The following is a 15,636-nucleotide window of genomic DNA, read 5'->3' on the forward strand; positions in this document are numbered from 1 at the left end:
TTTAAAACTTAAATTAAAATCAATATAATATAAGAGTACCCTTTTATTTAGGCGATAAATTAAGAAACCAAAAAAAGTTTTTTTATATTCTTAAAAAACTTTAAGAACTTTAAGCATCCATAGGAACTTGTGACATTTAAAGTGGTTTTAATTAAGACAAAGACCACAAACGCGAATTTAATATCAGTATTTGACAATACCCCACAAAATTTCTGCGAGTGTATGCAAATAAGTTACTGAAACTGACTGTGACACCACAGCATCCTTCGCAGCGTGGGTCAATGGCAAACTGCAGGCATCAGCAGGAGGCTGTGCAAATTTGCATTCATAAAGCAGAAGCGCCCAGTCGGCCCATTTGTATGCAAAGTTAAGAAATAATGGGTGGATTGGAGGGGTAAGTGAAAGTAAACACCGGCTAAGAGCGTGCAGGTAAATGCCCAAAATTAAAACACTGACCTGAAGCAGAGGCTCGGGATTTAAGGTGCCTGGATGTTGGTGGATGGCAATTAACTTGAATGAAGCGGATAATAAGTCTGAAAGCCAGTAGCTAGAGAAATGTGCTGACATCAAAGAAGCATAATTTCTTCATTTGGCGAAATGGGTCCGAGTTAATTGGTACCCGCAATTTCCGAACCAAACAAAGGAGTTTAATTAATTAATTGCCGAAAAAGAAAACAGTGGCCCTGGTCCTTGGCCAGGTTTCGAGCCAAAGGCAATGTCAAAAAAAAACAATTTTACACTTGGAGTGGCAGCGCACACACGGCGTATGAGTGATTTCGTTAGGCTCCATTTCTGATTTTTCCATACGGTCTTCAGACTTGCCTTTCCGCCAGTCATTTGGACTTGCAGCTCCCCTAGCGTAAATTAATGAAATATTTTATTTACTTTTCACTTACGCGCCCGTTTTATCGTTCTATTTAACAAGGATTTTTTCATCTGAGTGAACTCAGTGAGTGCAGTTTTTTTTATTATCTTGTTTACTTATTTATAACTTGTACATCTTTTTTGGCTCTTGCCTGGTCCAGCTTAACAGCTTCGTGAATGCACACAGATGCAGGTCACCAATTGAGTAGAGCTGAATGAGATTTGCGTAATCCGTTGTCTGGACAATGACATTACTTACACGCCCCAAACGGCTGACACCTGCTCAAACAATTTGCACAGAAACAGTCAGAGAATCAGCCAAAAGCCCAATAAACCAATTGTTTTTAATAATTTTTTTCTGATGCACATTAAATAAAATTTTTTTGCTTCAGCCAACAGCTGCTATTGCTTGTGGCCAGCTTAATTAAAAGTTTAAATACAATACCAAGTATAAAAATAATTTTTAATGCCAAATTCTCCAGTAAGCTTTTTAATTTTTAAATTTGTTGACCTTAACATACCTTTAGGGGTATACTCCAAATTGAAAAATTAATAAAACTGGATTTGCTGATTTATGTTTTGAGTATATGGTTTTTGAACTCTCACAGATTTATTTGATTCGCATTATAGTCGCTGCCATTTTTACAGACTTGTCACTAGCTTCTTGAACACTTCACTGAACACGCGATCTATGGTTCGATGGGATCGGGATACCTCTTAAAGTATTTCTGGGTCTATCTCGATGGACACACAACCACGCCGCGACGCGTTTCAAAACGAACTGCCAACCGCTGGCAGACATCGTAACTCCAGCCTTAAAGTCGGCTATAATCGCTCGGAAATTCACCACGCCCCAAAAACGAACCCACTTGCCGACGGCTTACGAGCCGAGTGGGTCTGTGGACCAGCAGATGAGCGCTGGGAGAAAGTGAAAGGCGTCGTTGAGGCAGGTTAGTGCTTGCTCTCGCACTCTCTCTACTTCTCTTTTTGGAGCCTTCCAGCGATGTTTCTGATTAGACTGGAAGCGCCGGCTTCGCCTCTGATAAGCCGAACTTTGAAAGTCGAAAGTAAACTGTTGCATTTAACTTCAGAGAACTTTTTTAAATATTCAATATTATGAATAACTAAACTAAACTTTCTAAAGAAAAAAATTAACGAAAACCTTGTTGAATGAAACATACATTTATACACACCTATAAGTAACTAAATTTTATTGCAAATGTAATTCCGGCTTTTTAGAGAAAACAATTAACGAACGATTTTTTTAATTAAACATACATGGACAGAAAAAAAAAAACAAATAAATATAGGCTTATATTTAATGTCATGCATAATTGAAAATTCTGATTATATATATTTTTGCTAAACAAATAAGTTATGCTTGATTGCCTAACCATACTTTGTGGCTTTAAATCGGTTTCCAAAATTCAAAATATCTCTGAAGTTAAGGAAATTTGTTTTGCAAGTTAAAGTTTGCAAGTACCATTTGTGAGCAGCTGGGTTTCGCATAGGAAAATGCATGTATTATTGATGTCATTTACTAAGCCCAAATATTTGAAAATATAGCTTTAGTGCAAGGCTATAATAAAAATATATGTACAAACATGAAGACTTCATTGACTTAAAATCTTTCTTTAAAATTTGATTTCACTTAGCCCCTAACATCTTTCGATGTTTTCTGTCCGTATCCTGCACATGCGCAGCGGAAAGGACTCTTCTCACTCAGCTGTTTGGCATTGTTCGGCATTCCGGAGTGGTGAGTTCGGGCTCGTTAAGGCACTGATAAGAATCACTGATAAGAACGCATTACGGATGCAGCTGCATCCGCCCCAAAAGCAACACGTACCGCATCTTTCACAAAGAGGGTGCAATTGCATAAGCGTTTCATCATCGCAATTTGCGGTCCCCGCGGAATGAGGGTGCTTTCTTGAATGGGATGCCGTGGGGAGGCAACCGCAAAATGCGCTACGCTGCAGACGCAATTAATGCGCACCGTTTTACAATTAGCGACCTGTCCCAATTATGCAGCTGGCACCCAGTCGCCCCATTAACCCCCTTGCTTACCCCTTGCCACCCCCACAAACACTCTCAGCCTCCGCCGTGAATCTTGGTCGTTGTTTTTGTCACTGGGAACGACTATTAATAGGAAATTCATGGCCACCGTGACCGGTCGCAGTTTTCCGTTGTTGTTTTTTTCGCCTTGGATGGGGCTGCTTTTTCGGTGACTGGCGCTGCCTTTTAATTACGATAATTACATTGTTGTCGCTCTCATTTGCTGACAGCAGCTGGGCGATCGCTGGCGTTGGACAAAAACGGGCCCCTAAATATTCCCCGCTTCATGCGAGCTAATATTAAATGCAAGTAGCACATCCTGGTCCACGTAAGGGCAAACACAATTATGCTTTTAGCTTCCGAGAAGGGTGAACTAAAAATTTAAATTTCAGGCGATTTGATTTCATTTAAATTTAAAAAACATTTTTTTTGTATGTTAAACAAAAAGTTTGGCTTGCATCAATCTTCATTAACACAAGTTCAAATGCCTTATTTTTATGAAATTCCTTCAAACATATCTTTTAAAATAAGAAACCTATTGCTTAATTTTAATAAAATACCAAAAAAATAACATAGTGCACTTTGCACAAAAATATGCATAAAATAAATTTAAATAAGAAGTAATTAGGACTGTCAAAAAAAATTATTATTATATTACCACCACAAAATGTGGTTTGAAAACTAATTTTTGTTTTCGAAAATCAAACAAGAATATGGTAAATTGGAACTGCAATTTGAGTTTCAAATAATGATCTCCAATTATTGTTTATAATTTTTTAGAAAAGTTATTGAAAGAAAAGTAGCAACACCTCAGATTCGACACCAATTTTTTCTATACAGTCAACATAATTTGTAAAAAAAAAGTTAAGGATACTATGGAATAAGAACCTTATCTTAAATAAAACCCTAATCTGAAAAGAAATGTACAAAATTCTTTTCCTGTGTGCCATAAAATGGATTATTTAGATTACCAAGATGCGGTAGTCTTCGAGTTAGAGATAATAGATTGCTTAACCTGTTGCAAATAATTGGATATTATTCCCCCTCATGCTCAACACAATGCACATAATTTTGTTTCTACCATCATGGAGAGTGCAAATAGTCGTCAATGCTCCATGCTCAACATTGAACGACATTCTCATCCTGAGAGGAACTTGCGGCGTACGCCGTAATTGGGTTATGGCATCCGCAATCCGCACATGGAAGCATTTCCGGGGCGGGACGGAGGATTTTGCATACAATAAATGGGAAAGACACTGTGTGACAATGTCGCCGGGAATTTCGTTGGCAAATGCTACAATTAAGACCTTAGATTGCACCCGAACCGCACGCTGCGATGCATCTAAATGCGAATATATGCAATGGCTGTTAGCTGCTAAGGGAGTTTTCCCCCGCTTTCCCCCGAATTTTCTCTATTTTGTGTTTGGCCCGCTGCCATTTGGACGTGCATGCAACAATTTATGGGGCTGTCAACAATATGGCAACATGTTTTTTGCCCGCCTGCTTCTGGACATGCTAATTGCATGCACCATGTGGAAATATCAAGTAAGTCCTGTGCCTGCTCGACCAGCGATGAAATTTTTACGAAGCGAATAATTTAATGCGCCATAAATTCGCATGTACGCTTGTAAAATTGACAGCGAGTGCGCCATAAATTCTGTAGCATACTTTTTAGCACAAATTTTGAGCGACAAAAACCGCTGACAAAAGCAGCAATGGAAATACAAAATTAGCCAACTGAGAATACAGATTTATGTTTTGGTTGTATTAATTATAAAAGCGGCAACGCAATGAGAGCTTTGCTCAAGGGCTCACCTGAAACTATGACATGAATAAATCAGCAAATTGTTGCACAACAAAGTAGCAAATTCCAACCGAAAATTTTCACAAACTTTTCTCATTGGAGTTGATAATTGTGTTCATATTGTTTCATATTAACTTTTGTTTACCCCATAAACTTACACAATGCAAATTGCCGCGTAAGGCAGTATTAATTTCTTTAGCAGCCGCAGCGTAGTATATAATTTAAATACATTTAAATGGTTTTTTAAATTTTAAAAATATTTATACATGAGATATGATATATATATATATTATACAATATAGCTTTCTAAAAAATGTAAGCCAAGAATTTATAATTGCCATGATAGAGATTCGAAGCTCGACTAAAAGCATATGATAAGTGAAGCCCCTTCTCGATTGTTGGAAATTGGTAATTAAATTCGATTCCCGAATGGGAAGCCTTAGTTCATCGGCAGGTGGCCACAAAAATGTCCAATTCCTAATTTTTGGGGACACGCAAGCTTAATTGCCTAATTGGGCAATCGCACCAATTCTAGTAGCACCCATTCGTATTTAAGTAGAGGGCCCAACATTTTAGGGCCAAGAAATCAGGGAAACATGGCTGAGGTGACAGTCAACAGCCTGGAGTTTTTCAATAGCCATTGGACCACATGGCGAGTGCTGGGAGTGGCTCATCTTCGTGTCCAGTCCTGGCGGAATCTTACCTTTCCTATAGTATTCTGTTGAATCTGATGGTGACCCTGGGCTATCCCTTTCACCTGGGAATGTCGCTCTTTCGCAATCGCACTTTAACCGAGGACATTCTCAACTTGACCACCTTTGCGACCTGCACAGCCTGTTCGGTAAAGTGCCTCCTCTATGCCTATAGAATCAAGGACGTGTTGGAAATGGAGAGACTTTTGAGGCTTCTGGATAAGCGGGTCGTGGGTCCGGAACAACGTGGAATCTACGGACAAGTGAGGGTGCAACTCCGTAACGTCCTGTACATCTTCATTAGCATCTACTTGCCCTGCGCCCTCTTCGCCGAGCTCTCCTTTCTGTTCAAGGTGGAGCGTGGCCTGATGTATCCCGCCTGGTTTCCCTTCGATTGGCTCAACTCCACCAGGAACTATTACATAGCGAATGTTTACCAGATCGTGGGCATCTCCTTTCAACTGCTGCAGAACTATGTGAGCGATTGCTTTCCGGCTGTGGTGTTGTGTTTGATCTCCTCTCATATAAAGATGCTCTACAAGAGATTTAAGGAGGTTGGAGTGGATCCGACGAAAAATCCGGAAAGAGAACTGGAGGCCTGCATCACTGATCACAAGCATCTTTTGGAGTAAGTGATTTACATAAATATTTATAATAAATTCTTATACCTTTTTACCACCCACAGACTTTTCCGCCGCGTTGAGTGGTTCATATCTTTACCCATGTTAATACAATTCACGGTGACCGCCCTGAATGTCTGTATAGGCATTGCAGGCTTGGTGTTTTTCGTCACTGAGCCCATGGCCCGAATGTATTTCATATTCTACTCCTTGGCCATGCCCCTGCAGATCTTTCCGTCCTGCTATTTTGGCACTGACAACGAATACTGGTTTGGAAGGCTCCATTACGCGGCTTTCAACTGCAATTGGCCTACTCAGAACAGGAGCTTCAAGAAGAAAATGATGCTGTTTGTGGAGCAATCGTTGAAAAAAAACACTGCCGTGGCTGGTGGCATGATGAGGATCCATCTAGACACCTTCTTTTCCACACTGAAAGGTGCCTATTCCCTGTTTACCATCATTATACGGATGAGAAAGTAAATACAACTTTTGTTTTTTATTCGATATTTTAAGGTAAATCGTTAACTCCTTAATTATAATAATTCACCATGTACGGGAACGCTAAAATTGCTGGATTAGCGAGTTAGTAGATCTGATCAGAGGAGTATCTATGACGAAGTCAGGTGGCATTTCATGCAGCATTCAATTTTTCCTTTACATTAAATGTGGGTGAATCCGTAGTCGCTAATGTTTTAAAACCAGCCATTTATTTATTTAAAAACTTAGCGTCCGTTGGACTTCTTTTGAAAGACTATGTTAATTTCTTGAAAACATATTTTTTGACACCTTTTTAAAAGATTTAAAAATCTAGTTATACCTGAGTCACACTCAAAAAACTCAATTTTAGCTTAGTTTTTTGTCAGGCTATTTTTTTTATGCCGAAAGTTTAATGGCCCATTCCCTAAGGAGCTAAACAACAGCATTTTTAGCCGGAAGCCATTTGCCATTATTGCGAACACAATGGCGGCCTCGCTACTTCCGTCACTGCTACCAAAAAAAAGAAGCGGAAATGAACAGAAACAGATTAATAGATAAATCGGTATAAAAAGTAATGGGAGGAATATTCTGATTGATTTTGCTTTAAAATTAAGCTGGAGTGAGTACACATTTATTTCCTTCTAAATAAATCATTTTATATATTGTTTGGCCATGCGCTAAAATTTTTAAGTAATCGTCACGTGTGTTGGGCTGAACGTTTGCTAATTGAATCACTCAACGGAAATTTGCATAAAACATTTAACGGACAAATCAATTGCTCAACCAGGATAACGAGACTTGAGCCGAATGCCATTGCCCGCTTATTTATTTGCACAAGCGATAAGACATTAAAAGACTTAGCCCCCCGTAATCGCCGCCGGAGTCTCAGCCGTAGTCCGTAATGCGCTTAAGTCCGCACAAAGTCCATGTCGGATCGCCGAAGTGAACATTGTAAAACGGAAGCCAAAAAGGGACCCGACCAAACAGATACAATTTATAGCTGGCAAAAACTAAAGAGCATCCTGGGATTGCTCTGTCCCAATGAGCGCGTGTGTGGGTGTGACTTTGTATTTCAATCGATTTGATGACCATGTAGCCGGGCATCCAAAGTTGATTTGAATTTATTACCGAACGCATTTACTTCTGTTTGCCGCCTAATTCCCCAAGCCAAGCACGTCCTGTGGTCCCAGTCGCAGTCCCATTTCCATTTCGGTCCTCACCAGGACATGCTTAATTTTTAATCAAAACAAGCAACAACTGCTAAAACCGTCTTGTTTAAGTTTTCCGCACTGGATCTTTGTACATTTAGCAGACTCAGCTGTTTGCCGTCAGACGGAAATTGTATTTGGTCACTTGGCTCATTTGGTCGGGAGCTCGTCATCGCCAATATCATGGCCCAAGCTCATCGAGTTTCCCCCCATTCAACTGGAGTCTGCAAGTCAGGCAGGCGGTTACTTCAAAAGTCCATTGCACTTGGGAAGGATGATTTAAGTAAGTTGGCCATACTTGTGCACTGCGAAAAATTAAAGAATGATTGGTGGGTAAGTACTAGAACTGACAGGAATTTATCTCTACAATATCTTATTTATTTCAAATATTATTTTTTTCATGTTTTGAATTAATTTTATATTTATTTTATTTATTTAGATATTTTTTGTGTACTCAAAAAGCAATCTGTAATTATTTGATCCACTTAGAACTTGGATTTAAAAGCAATTTGGAACCTTGCCATTTATCGGCAATTTTATAAAATATCGTAAGCCTAAACAAACTCCATGTCGAAAGGCAATAGCGAAGCTCGAACATAATCATAAAAACCGCGAATCAGAAAAAGGTCATCATTGCTGAATCATAAAAATCAATTGTCAAACAATATCATCATTACAAAAATATAAAAAATTATATATTATTTCGATTCCCTAGGGATTATATCTGATCATTTGATTGGTGAAATGTCTTAGGCTGTTTCTTGCAGTGCACAACACTCAGCTGAAGTGGCTCATTGCCCACTTCCCCCGGTGGAATGTAATTTGTTGCCAAGCTGAATGTTAATACGGTTGCAACCGCGAGTGGCTGCTGCCTCCGTTGCCGTGACAGCCACAAGGATCCAAAGGATAAGGCCGAGAATGAGGATGGCCATGCTGATGTGGATTGCTCCGAACTCGAGCACCAAGTGCTTACATGCATGAGCCTCTCGAACTGCTCAACGGCACACGAACCGCAGAATTCAACAGGTCCGGGCAACTAAATTTACAGCCAACCAAAGTTCCTTCAGGTCGATCGACTTTGTATTTAATTAGCAATAATAGCTAAGCCAACTGAAAGTAAATCCCAACAGCCACCGACCTTGACTCAAAATTAAGAGTTTCCACATTCGAGTGGGCAGGCCAAAAAGTTTACCGTTTTCCAAAGTAAATCAAAAGAAAAATGGCTGAAACTATATCGGTGAAAGTTTTGTCAATGGCTTTGCTTGGCCAACGGCCACTTGCGACCGAAGAATGGGCAAAAAAGACTTCTGCAGCGCGGTGTACTTAAGTAAATTACAAGCTTTCTTAGCCTCGGCATATTTAACCACAGCTATGTTGGCGCAAGTTTTGTCTCACACTCAGAGGAAATATTAAATATTTTGAATAAAAACTTAAAAAGTTCATAAGACCAAAAAGACATTACAAAAAAAAAAATTTATATATTTAAAAAAAAGTGAAAAATGGTGTTCGCACTAAACACATTTTAATAAATATAATTCCAAAATAAGTTTTCTTAAAATTAGATGGAAGCTTTCATTTTCTGTTGAAATGTCTTTTTATTTTGAAACAAGCAAAATTACAAACCAAACTAACCTACAATTAATTAAAGCTAAAAAAGTGTACATTTTCATATAAATATAAACAAATATTATTAACTTATACATTTAGTTTACTTATACATTTAGTTAACTTTATTAGGCTTTTAATAATATTTTTTTATATTTCTATAGAAATTTACACTTTTTAGCTTTAATTAATTGTAGGCTTTGAAGTTTGGTTTGTAACTTTGTAGCAATAGTTTTTGGGGCAATTATTCTTCGAGTGCACCAAAAACCAGGATGGTGGCAAAAACAGCATCCATATGGTTTCCATATAAAGAGGGAAATTTTACAACCGGCATAAGAAAGTCACTTAACGTGGGCAATGGCACATTAAGTGAGCGATGAGAGGGTGATGTGGCGAATGAAAGTTAATTTTAGACGGGCAATGTGAGCCTGGCAAAATGTGCAGAGGCGGAAAACTTACAACATTTGAGGACGCGGATGTTCTGAAGTGAGCGGCAGGCGTCAGTAAAAACATTTTGGCTAAACTATGCCATTAACATACAAAACTTTAACAGCAGCCGTCCTACGAGTAACTCTACTAGCCCTCACTTTCCAGGACCCTGGACCACCCACTCCCCCCCACCCCCCCCCCCTGTTTCTCTGCGAAGCACGTAAATACTTGCCAGAAACTTGCACGAATTAACAACAAAAAGTTTGTCCTTCTTGTGTGACGGAAAACTTGGATATAATAACACAGGACTGCCGCTGGCAAGTGACAATAACACAACAGAAACTACACTGCGAGTGGGAGTGCGACAGGGAAGGCGGTATGGGGAGTGAGCGAGACAGATTGTTGGTAAGCAGGAGTTATGGAAGGTTACTTGCTTTCTGGAAAGGATGCTTTGGGTGTGCCAGTGCCAAATGTCAAGCAATTTGCGGTTTCCTAAGCCAGCTTCCCGTCTCTTTCTCTCACATCGCTATGACTCTTTCACTTTAACTACCCCAACTCCATCTACCATACCCTTTAGCCATTTAAAGCCCCGGCCTAAAGGCCTTTGACCAAAGTATTTATAGCTCAAAACTTTATGACTATCAGGGCCATAAAAAGCAAAGTCCCCCCTCATCCTCCAGCATAATTGCCGCTAAAGAGTGTTTGGCGTCCGATGTGGATTGGAGTTCAACTATAACTCATTACGACTAATGAGCGTTATTTCAGTCGGCAGACCAAAGACGAAAGGTCGAAAATTAGTTTGACTTGTGACACAAGCTTGCAAATACACCAAGCCGATAGGATTTTAACTCTGCCAATGGGATTACGCCTAATTGACAGTGACAACAAGTGACAGACACTGTCGACTGGGTGCGACAGAGACAGGGGGACATAAAATGAAAGAGAGAGGGTGAACTGATAGAATAGGAAAACAGAATAATGTCTGAGCTCAAATTCTTTGACTCTTCTTTTCCCCTTATTTTTACAGAGTTGTTGAATTTAAATAAAATGTATTACTTAGCATTAGAACTATTAAGATTAAACTCGTTGAGCTTACGCACTAGTATATAATTAGTTATCCCTGTTTTTAAGCCCAATATTGTTTTAAGCATAGCATAATGTTTGACCTTTAGAATGTGCAAACAACATTGCACTGGGTCCATTTGGTTAACCAAATTTAACTTAATAATATGCATTTAAAGCAAATAAGAACTTTTTTTCAAAATAATTAAAACTTTTTATTTGCACTCTAGTTATTATTAAACTTTATTTTATTAAAACATTAAACATACAAATAAGAATTTCATTTCCATTTTTTCTATCAGTGTACATATCCTTGTGTTTCCTAGGTGTTTTTAACTTTCAACCCAATATTGTTCTAGGCATAGCTTCATTACATGTGTACATGCTGTTTTCCCTCAAAGACGAAAGGTATGCTTCAATTTAAAAGATTAAACTGAAGGTGGCATTTTGAATAGGACCGAAACGATTATACGAATGCTTACCCCTGCACATTTGATAATCTTGCGATAACAATTGATTTTAACACGTAAAGGGCGAAAATCTCGACGCAGTGCGATAAGCGGGGCAGAGAAAAATACTATTCAATTTTACTGATACAATCTTTATTCTTTGGAAAGAGCGTTTCCGAAGAAACAGCAGGTATTTTTTGCGAATTTGCAATCATCCAGAAAAATACCAATACCTATTCGGCCTGGGGACTTGGGGATAGAGCTGAGCACCTCCACGTCGTACGACATCCACGATCCAGTTCACGTAGGGCACGACATTCGTAAAGACCGATACATGTCTGCAATTTTGATGCCCGAAGCTGACAACTCCAGCCTGGACGACTCGGTGAACCCCTTTGATGTTTACCATAGCGAACAATGGACCACCGGAGTCGCCACGGCAAACATGCGAATCGTAGCCTGCGACGCATATCTGAGACGAATCCACTCGGCCGTAAATGGAGCAATATGAGCGGTCCACATGCGACAAGGTGGCTGTCAACAATCTGTTGCTTCCACGACTGAAGGCTGTTTCACCCCAGCCAGTGGCGGTGAATGACCTGATTAGCGGCAAGGGATCGTAGTTGGTCAGCACACAGATTGGCTTGATGTAGTCTAGAAGAAAGAAAGTAAATCGAGAGAGATCCTTGGTAGACAGGCAATTAACTAACCAGTATACTGAACCGGCCTGGCCAATCGAAACAGAGCTATATCGTTATGGTGCCCGAAATCCGTGTAACTGGGATGACCTAGTTGAGCATCTACGTGGATTCCAACGGCATTTGGCAGGCAGCCTCTACTGGAGCAATCAATGTTGGTGGATCTGTCGAACTCTCCTAGGTAAACCACGCTATAAAAAGAAGACCTCTATCATCTATTGGGTAAAAATTTAAAAATTAAATTACTCACGCAGGGCTATTGGATCTGCAATGAGCAGCAGTGAGCACATAACCTAACAGTGTTCAGGAATTTATTCATTTGTTCTCAAAAGTGCCTATTTCCCTAATAGAGCACTTACGAATTGTTATAAGTGAACCGCCACAAAAGATACTGCTCTGTATAAAGGCCATCCATGGGTTTCCAAACATGTCTGCCACCTGACCGCCCACAACCCTGGTCTTCGAATTGCGCGATCCTGAAATGGAAATGCCGCAATTGGGTTCCAGAAATGAAACACTCGATTGTCCATTTCCCAGAGTAAGAAAAGGAAGCAATGTAATTACTGCTGCGGCGGTCTTCATGCTTAAGTCCGGACTTACCGATTCGCAGGCCAGAATCTGAGTTTTTATTGCATTGCTACTTTGAAGATAAGCAGCAGCTCACTCAGCAATGCATTTTCAGGAATTTCATAGTCGTTTAAAGTCTTTCCAAGAATATAATCAAACGGTTATATTTATAATATTATTTGCAAAATGAACTAGATGTGTAAGATGAACTACACAGAAAAAATCACACACAACATTGTGTTCGAACGGAGAACATTCGTGTTTTAAATAAATTAGAACGAAAATTGTATATATTAGTATCTTAGCATAAGCATTTAGGAAATAAAATAAATTTTTTTTGTTTTAACTTTTGTTATGCTCAACACAAAACATTTTTTTAAATATTTTTTTTATAAATACCAAACAAATTATCCGATTTGAACATATGGGATATCTAGACAATACCTATGTATTAGTTTTTAAAGAACACATTCAATTAAATTTAAAGGATATTATGTAAACTAAAGGATATAATATAAATATATATATATATATTTTAACAAGGTATAAAGCATAGGAAAGCTTTGCTTTTTTTTGTGATGAACAATTTTGCCCCCTACTAAAACCTTTGGGACATACATTTAAATCGAAGTTCGAAGTTCAAAAGTCACCATGAGCCCACAATGGTTAAAGTTAAACGATCGCCATAAATACCTAGCTGAATGAACTGGTTACGAGCAGTCCTGCAGTTGCGTTTAATCACAGGTAACGCGCTGCCGTTTAAATGCAAATGATGCGACTCTGTGCGGCGGCCATAAATGTGGCCAAGAGGCATTTCACCCAACATATGCTGAAAATGTGAATGGAAACGCGAATAAACCGAAAGAACGTGTGTAACCAAGGCAGTGCGAGCCCAGAGAAAAAAAATCATGATGGCATAAAGCAGGTTTTTAAATTGTGTATTGTTGTACAAAAAAATGTATCTAAAACGTAACATTATAGAGCTTTTAATTTGTATACTAACTTTAATATTTTTGAATAATAAATATATTAGCTATAGTATGTTTATGAATTTTAATTTCTTCAAATGTATATAACTTGACAAATGGAAAGCTATGATTAAGAAGTGAATTTTTTTAGTATTTTCTTTCAGTGCACCTGGGCCCTTGTTACGGCAGACTCAGTGGGCGTCTTGTTGTGGGGGGCGTGGTCCCGACACGTGCAGGTCTCGATTTGCGAATTTTTCGGCGGCCAGGCGGGGAATTGAAAATTTAAGTGCCGCCGAATGGCAATGACAATAATGAGCATGATGACGAGTGCTTTGGGGGATGACAACAATTATGCTGATGATGTGTGTACTACCACCACACCCCAAATGGGCCTGATTCGATTGTTTTCTTTCCTTTAAAACAAACAAACAACGGAGGGGGCTTTTTATGGCTTTGGTTGACTGATAACGAGTGATTAAATGTATTTTTAAACGCGTTTAAATGCGATTTTTTATTTAATGAGCCGTTTCATTGCTAGCAATTCATATCTTTTTGCAAATGTTTCATGTACATTCTTTATCTAAGCCAAAGATTTGCCAAAATAAAATAGGAATATAATGGCAGACTCTACAAAAGTAGAGTAAATGAATACCGTTGGCGAAATAAATAAATAAGTAAAAAAAAAGTCAAATTCTTTTCCTGTTAAGTCAAATGGAAACTAAGTTTAACACATGGCCACAAAAGTCCGAAAACTTAAAAATTCTCTTCCACTTTACGTTTTGCGACAAAGAAATGAAGTTTGCTTTTTGCAAAAATCTAAATTTACTATACATACATTGAGATCGTACAGGAGTCCTTAAAAAATGCATTCAATTCATTGAATATAAATGGCATTGGCTTAATTCGTTTGTTTAATATTGCTGATTATGGTTATCAAAACCAGTGAGTGCAATTCACCATGCTCAACCCTAATTTCAGCCACTAATTTTATTTATTTATTATTAATTTTTTATTTATAATCTGTTGCCTTTCGAAATCATTTCCCTTTAATCAACATTATCTACACACTCCGAAACTAAGAGTATAAATCCATGGCGACCTTGACATGTTTTGGTTTAGTGACTCGCTCACGTCCGAACAGATAAACATTTGTTAAAATGACATTAAATTACACGAATGTCGGCTGACAAGGGGCAATTTAAAACTAATTTTGCGATCATCAAATGCCACCACAACCAAGGCAGATGAAATAATTGCACAGATGTACAGATAAAAGACGACCAGCGCGAATTCTACAATTCTGAAACACTCTAACCGGGAAAAACATAAAATGTAATATATGACAGCCAAAAATTAGAATAAAGAAATATAAAATGAAGCATGCTTGCTTAGTAAAAATTGTAATAGAAAAATTTTTTTTTCTATCATCTGTAAGAAAATACAGTCGCTGACACTTTTTGCTTGCACTTCATTTAACACAGTCATTCAGAAATTAATCACATTGATGGGTTTAGTAAAAGTATTTGAATGGCAGAAATAAGTTAATTGATTCTATTCAGGTCCAGGCAGTTGTCCCATTTTGAGTAAGTGCTCTTGTTTGCGTCGAGCAAAGCCATTTAAGTAAATGCCCCACCAATGCCGCAACCCAAAACAAACCCATGCCCAACTACAGGTAACCCAAGACCCAGACTTTGTCTTGATGTTTAAGGTCATTACTGGGCTGTGATTAAAAACTGCGTGCTGTAAAATAAGTAAACTTGAAACGTAATGTTCGGGTGTGCACTTGGCGGCATCCACGAGATTGGCATAATTGCAAACGCAGTAGCAAAAAAAAAAAAAAAAACAACCAAGAAGCTGCGTTCGACGGCGCGAAATTAACTTAAGACGCGACACAATTTCCGCTTTGCTTGCTTTGTAGATTCAAAATGCAGAATTATCTTACTGCATGGTGTTATAAGAATTACTAACAAATAAAACGAATAAAAAAATCTTAATTTTTATATTTATCTTTGTGTAAAGCTGTGAAACATTCTCAGACCTATTAGCTAGTTGTTCTTGCCAAAATAATTGGTTCATTTATAAAAAAATTACCATTTAAATAAATTAATCAATTTTTAAGAACAAATAAGCCTTTTGGGATC

General features: G+C 38.4%; 3 protein-coding genes across 4 annotated transcripts in view; 1 reads left to right on the top strand and 2 right to left on the bottom strand.

Moving 5' to 3' along the window:
• Nucleotides 1-1,724, bottom strand: part of LOC128254681 (uncharacterized) — a 54,553-nt gene extending 52,829 nt beyond the window's left edge. The window contains exon 1 of one of the 2 annotated variants that reach the window (XM_052983897.1): nt 1,386-1,720. The gene's annotated coding sequence lies outside the window, so the exon portion shown is untranslated. Of the gene's footprint in view, nt 1-1,385 lie in introns of both variants that reach the window. The other variant, XM_052983900.1, reaches the window with a different exon arrangement.
• A 3,592-nt stretch (nt 1,725-5,316) lies between these two features.
• LOC128254684 (odorant receptor 59a) lies at nt 5,317-6,512 on the top strand. Its single transcript, XM_052983904.1, is given in 3 exon segments — nt 5,317-5,416; nt 5,419-6,040; nt 6,098-6,512. Coding segments are annotated over 3 exon segments (1,137 nt in total).
• A 4,814-nt stretch (nt 6,513-11,326) lies between these two features.
• On the bottom strand, nt 11,327-12,548 carry LOC128254892 (melanization protease 1-like). Its single transcript, XM_052984245.1, has 4 exons — nt 12,320-12,548; nt 12,211-12,253; nt 11,973-12,151; nt 11,327-11,916 (listed from the first exon to the last, which is right to left on the bottom strand). Exons 1-4 carry the CDS (start codon nt 12,540-12,542, stop codon nt 11,474-11,476), a joined length of 888 nt encoding a protein of 295 aa, XP_052840205.1. The 5' UTR covers nt 12,543-12,548; the 3' UTR covers nt 11,327-11,473.
• Nucleotides 12,549-15,636: the final 3,088 nt, after the last annotated feature.

The sequence above is a fragment of the Drosophila gunungcola genome (assembly GCF_025200985.1).
Source record: "Drosophila gunungcola strain Sukarami chromosome 2R unlocalized genomic scaffold, Dgunungcola_SK_2 000006F, whole genome shotgun sequence".
Lineage (NCBI taxonomy): Eukaryota > Metazoa > Arthropoda > Insecta > Diptera > Drosophilidae > Drosophila > Drosophila gunungcola.

What these genes read in the sequence shown, in the direction of transcription:
- LOC128254892 (XM_052984245.1), bottom strand. Translation starts at nt 12,542, where the DNA reads ATGAAGACCGCCGCAGCAGTAATTACATTGCTTCCTTTTCTTACTCTG. An exon ending in CGGTTCACTTATAACAATTC is followed by an intron (nt 12,254 to 12,319) that starts GTAAGTGCTCTA and finishes GAACACTGTTAG; the next exon opens with GTTATGTGCTCACTGCTGCT. An exon ending in CAGGCCGGTTCAGTATACTG is followed by an intron (nt 11,917 to 11,972) that starts GTTAGTTAATTG and finishes TCTTTCTTCTAG; the next exon opens with ACTACATCAAGCCAATCTGT.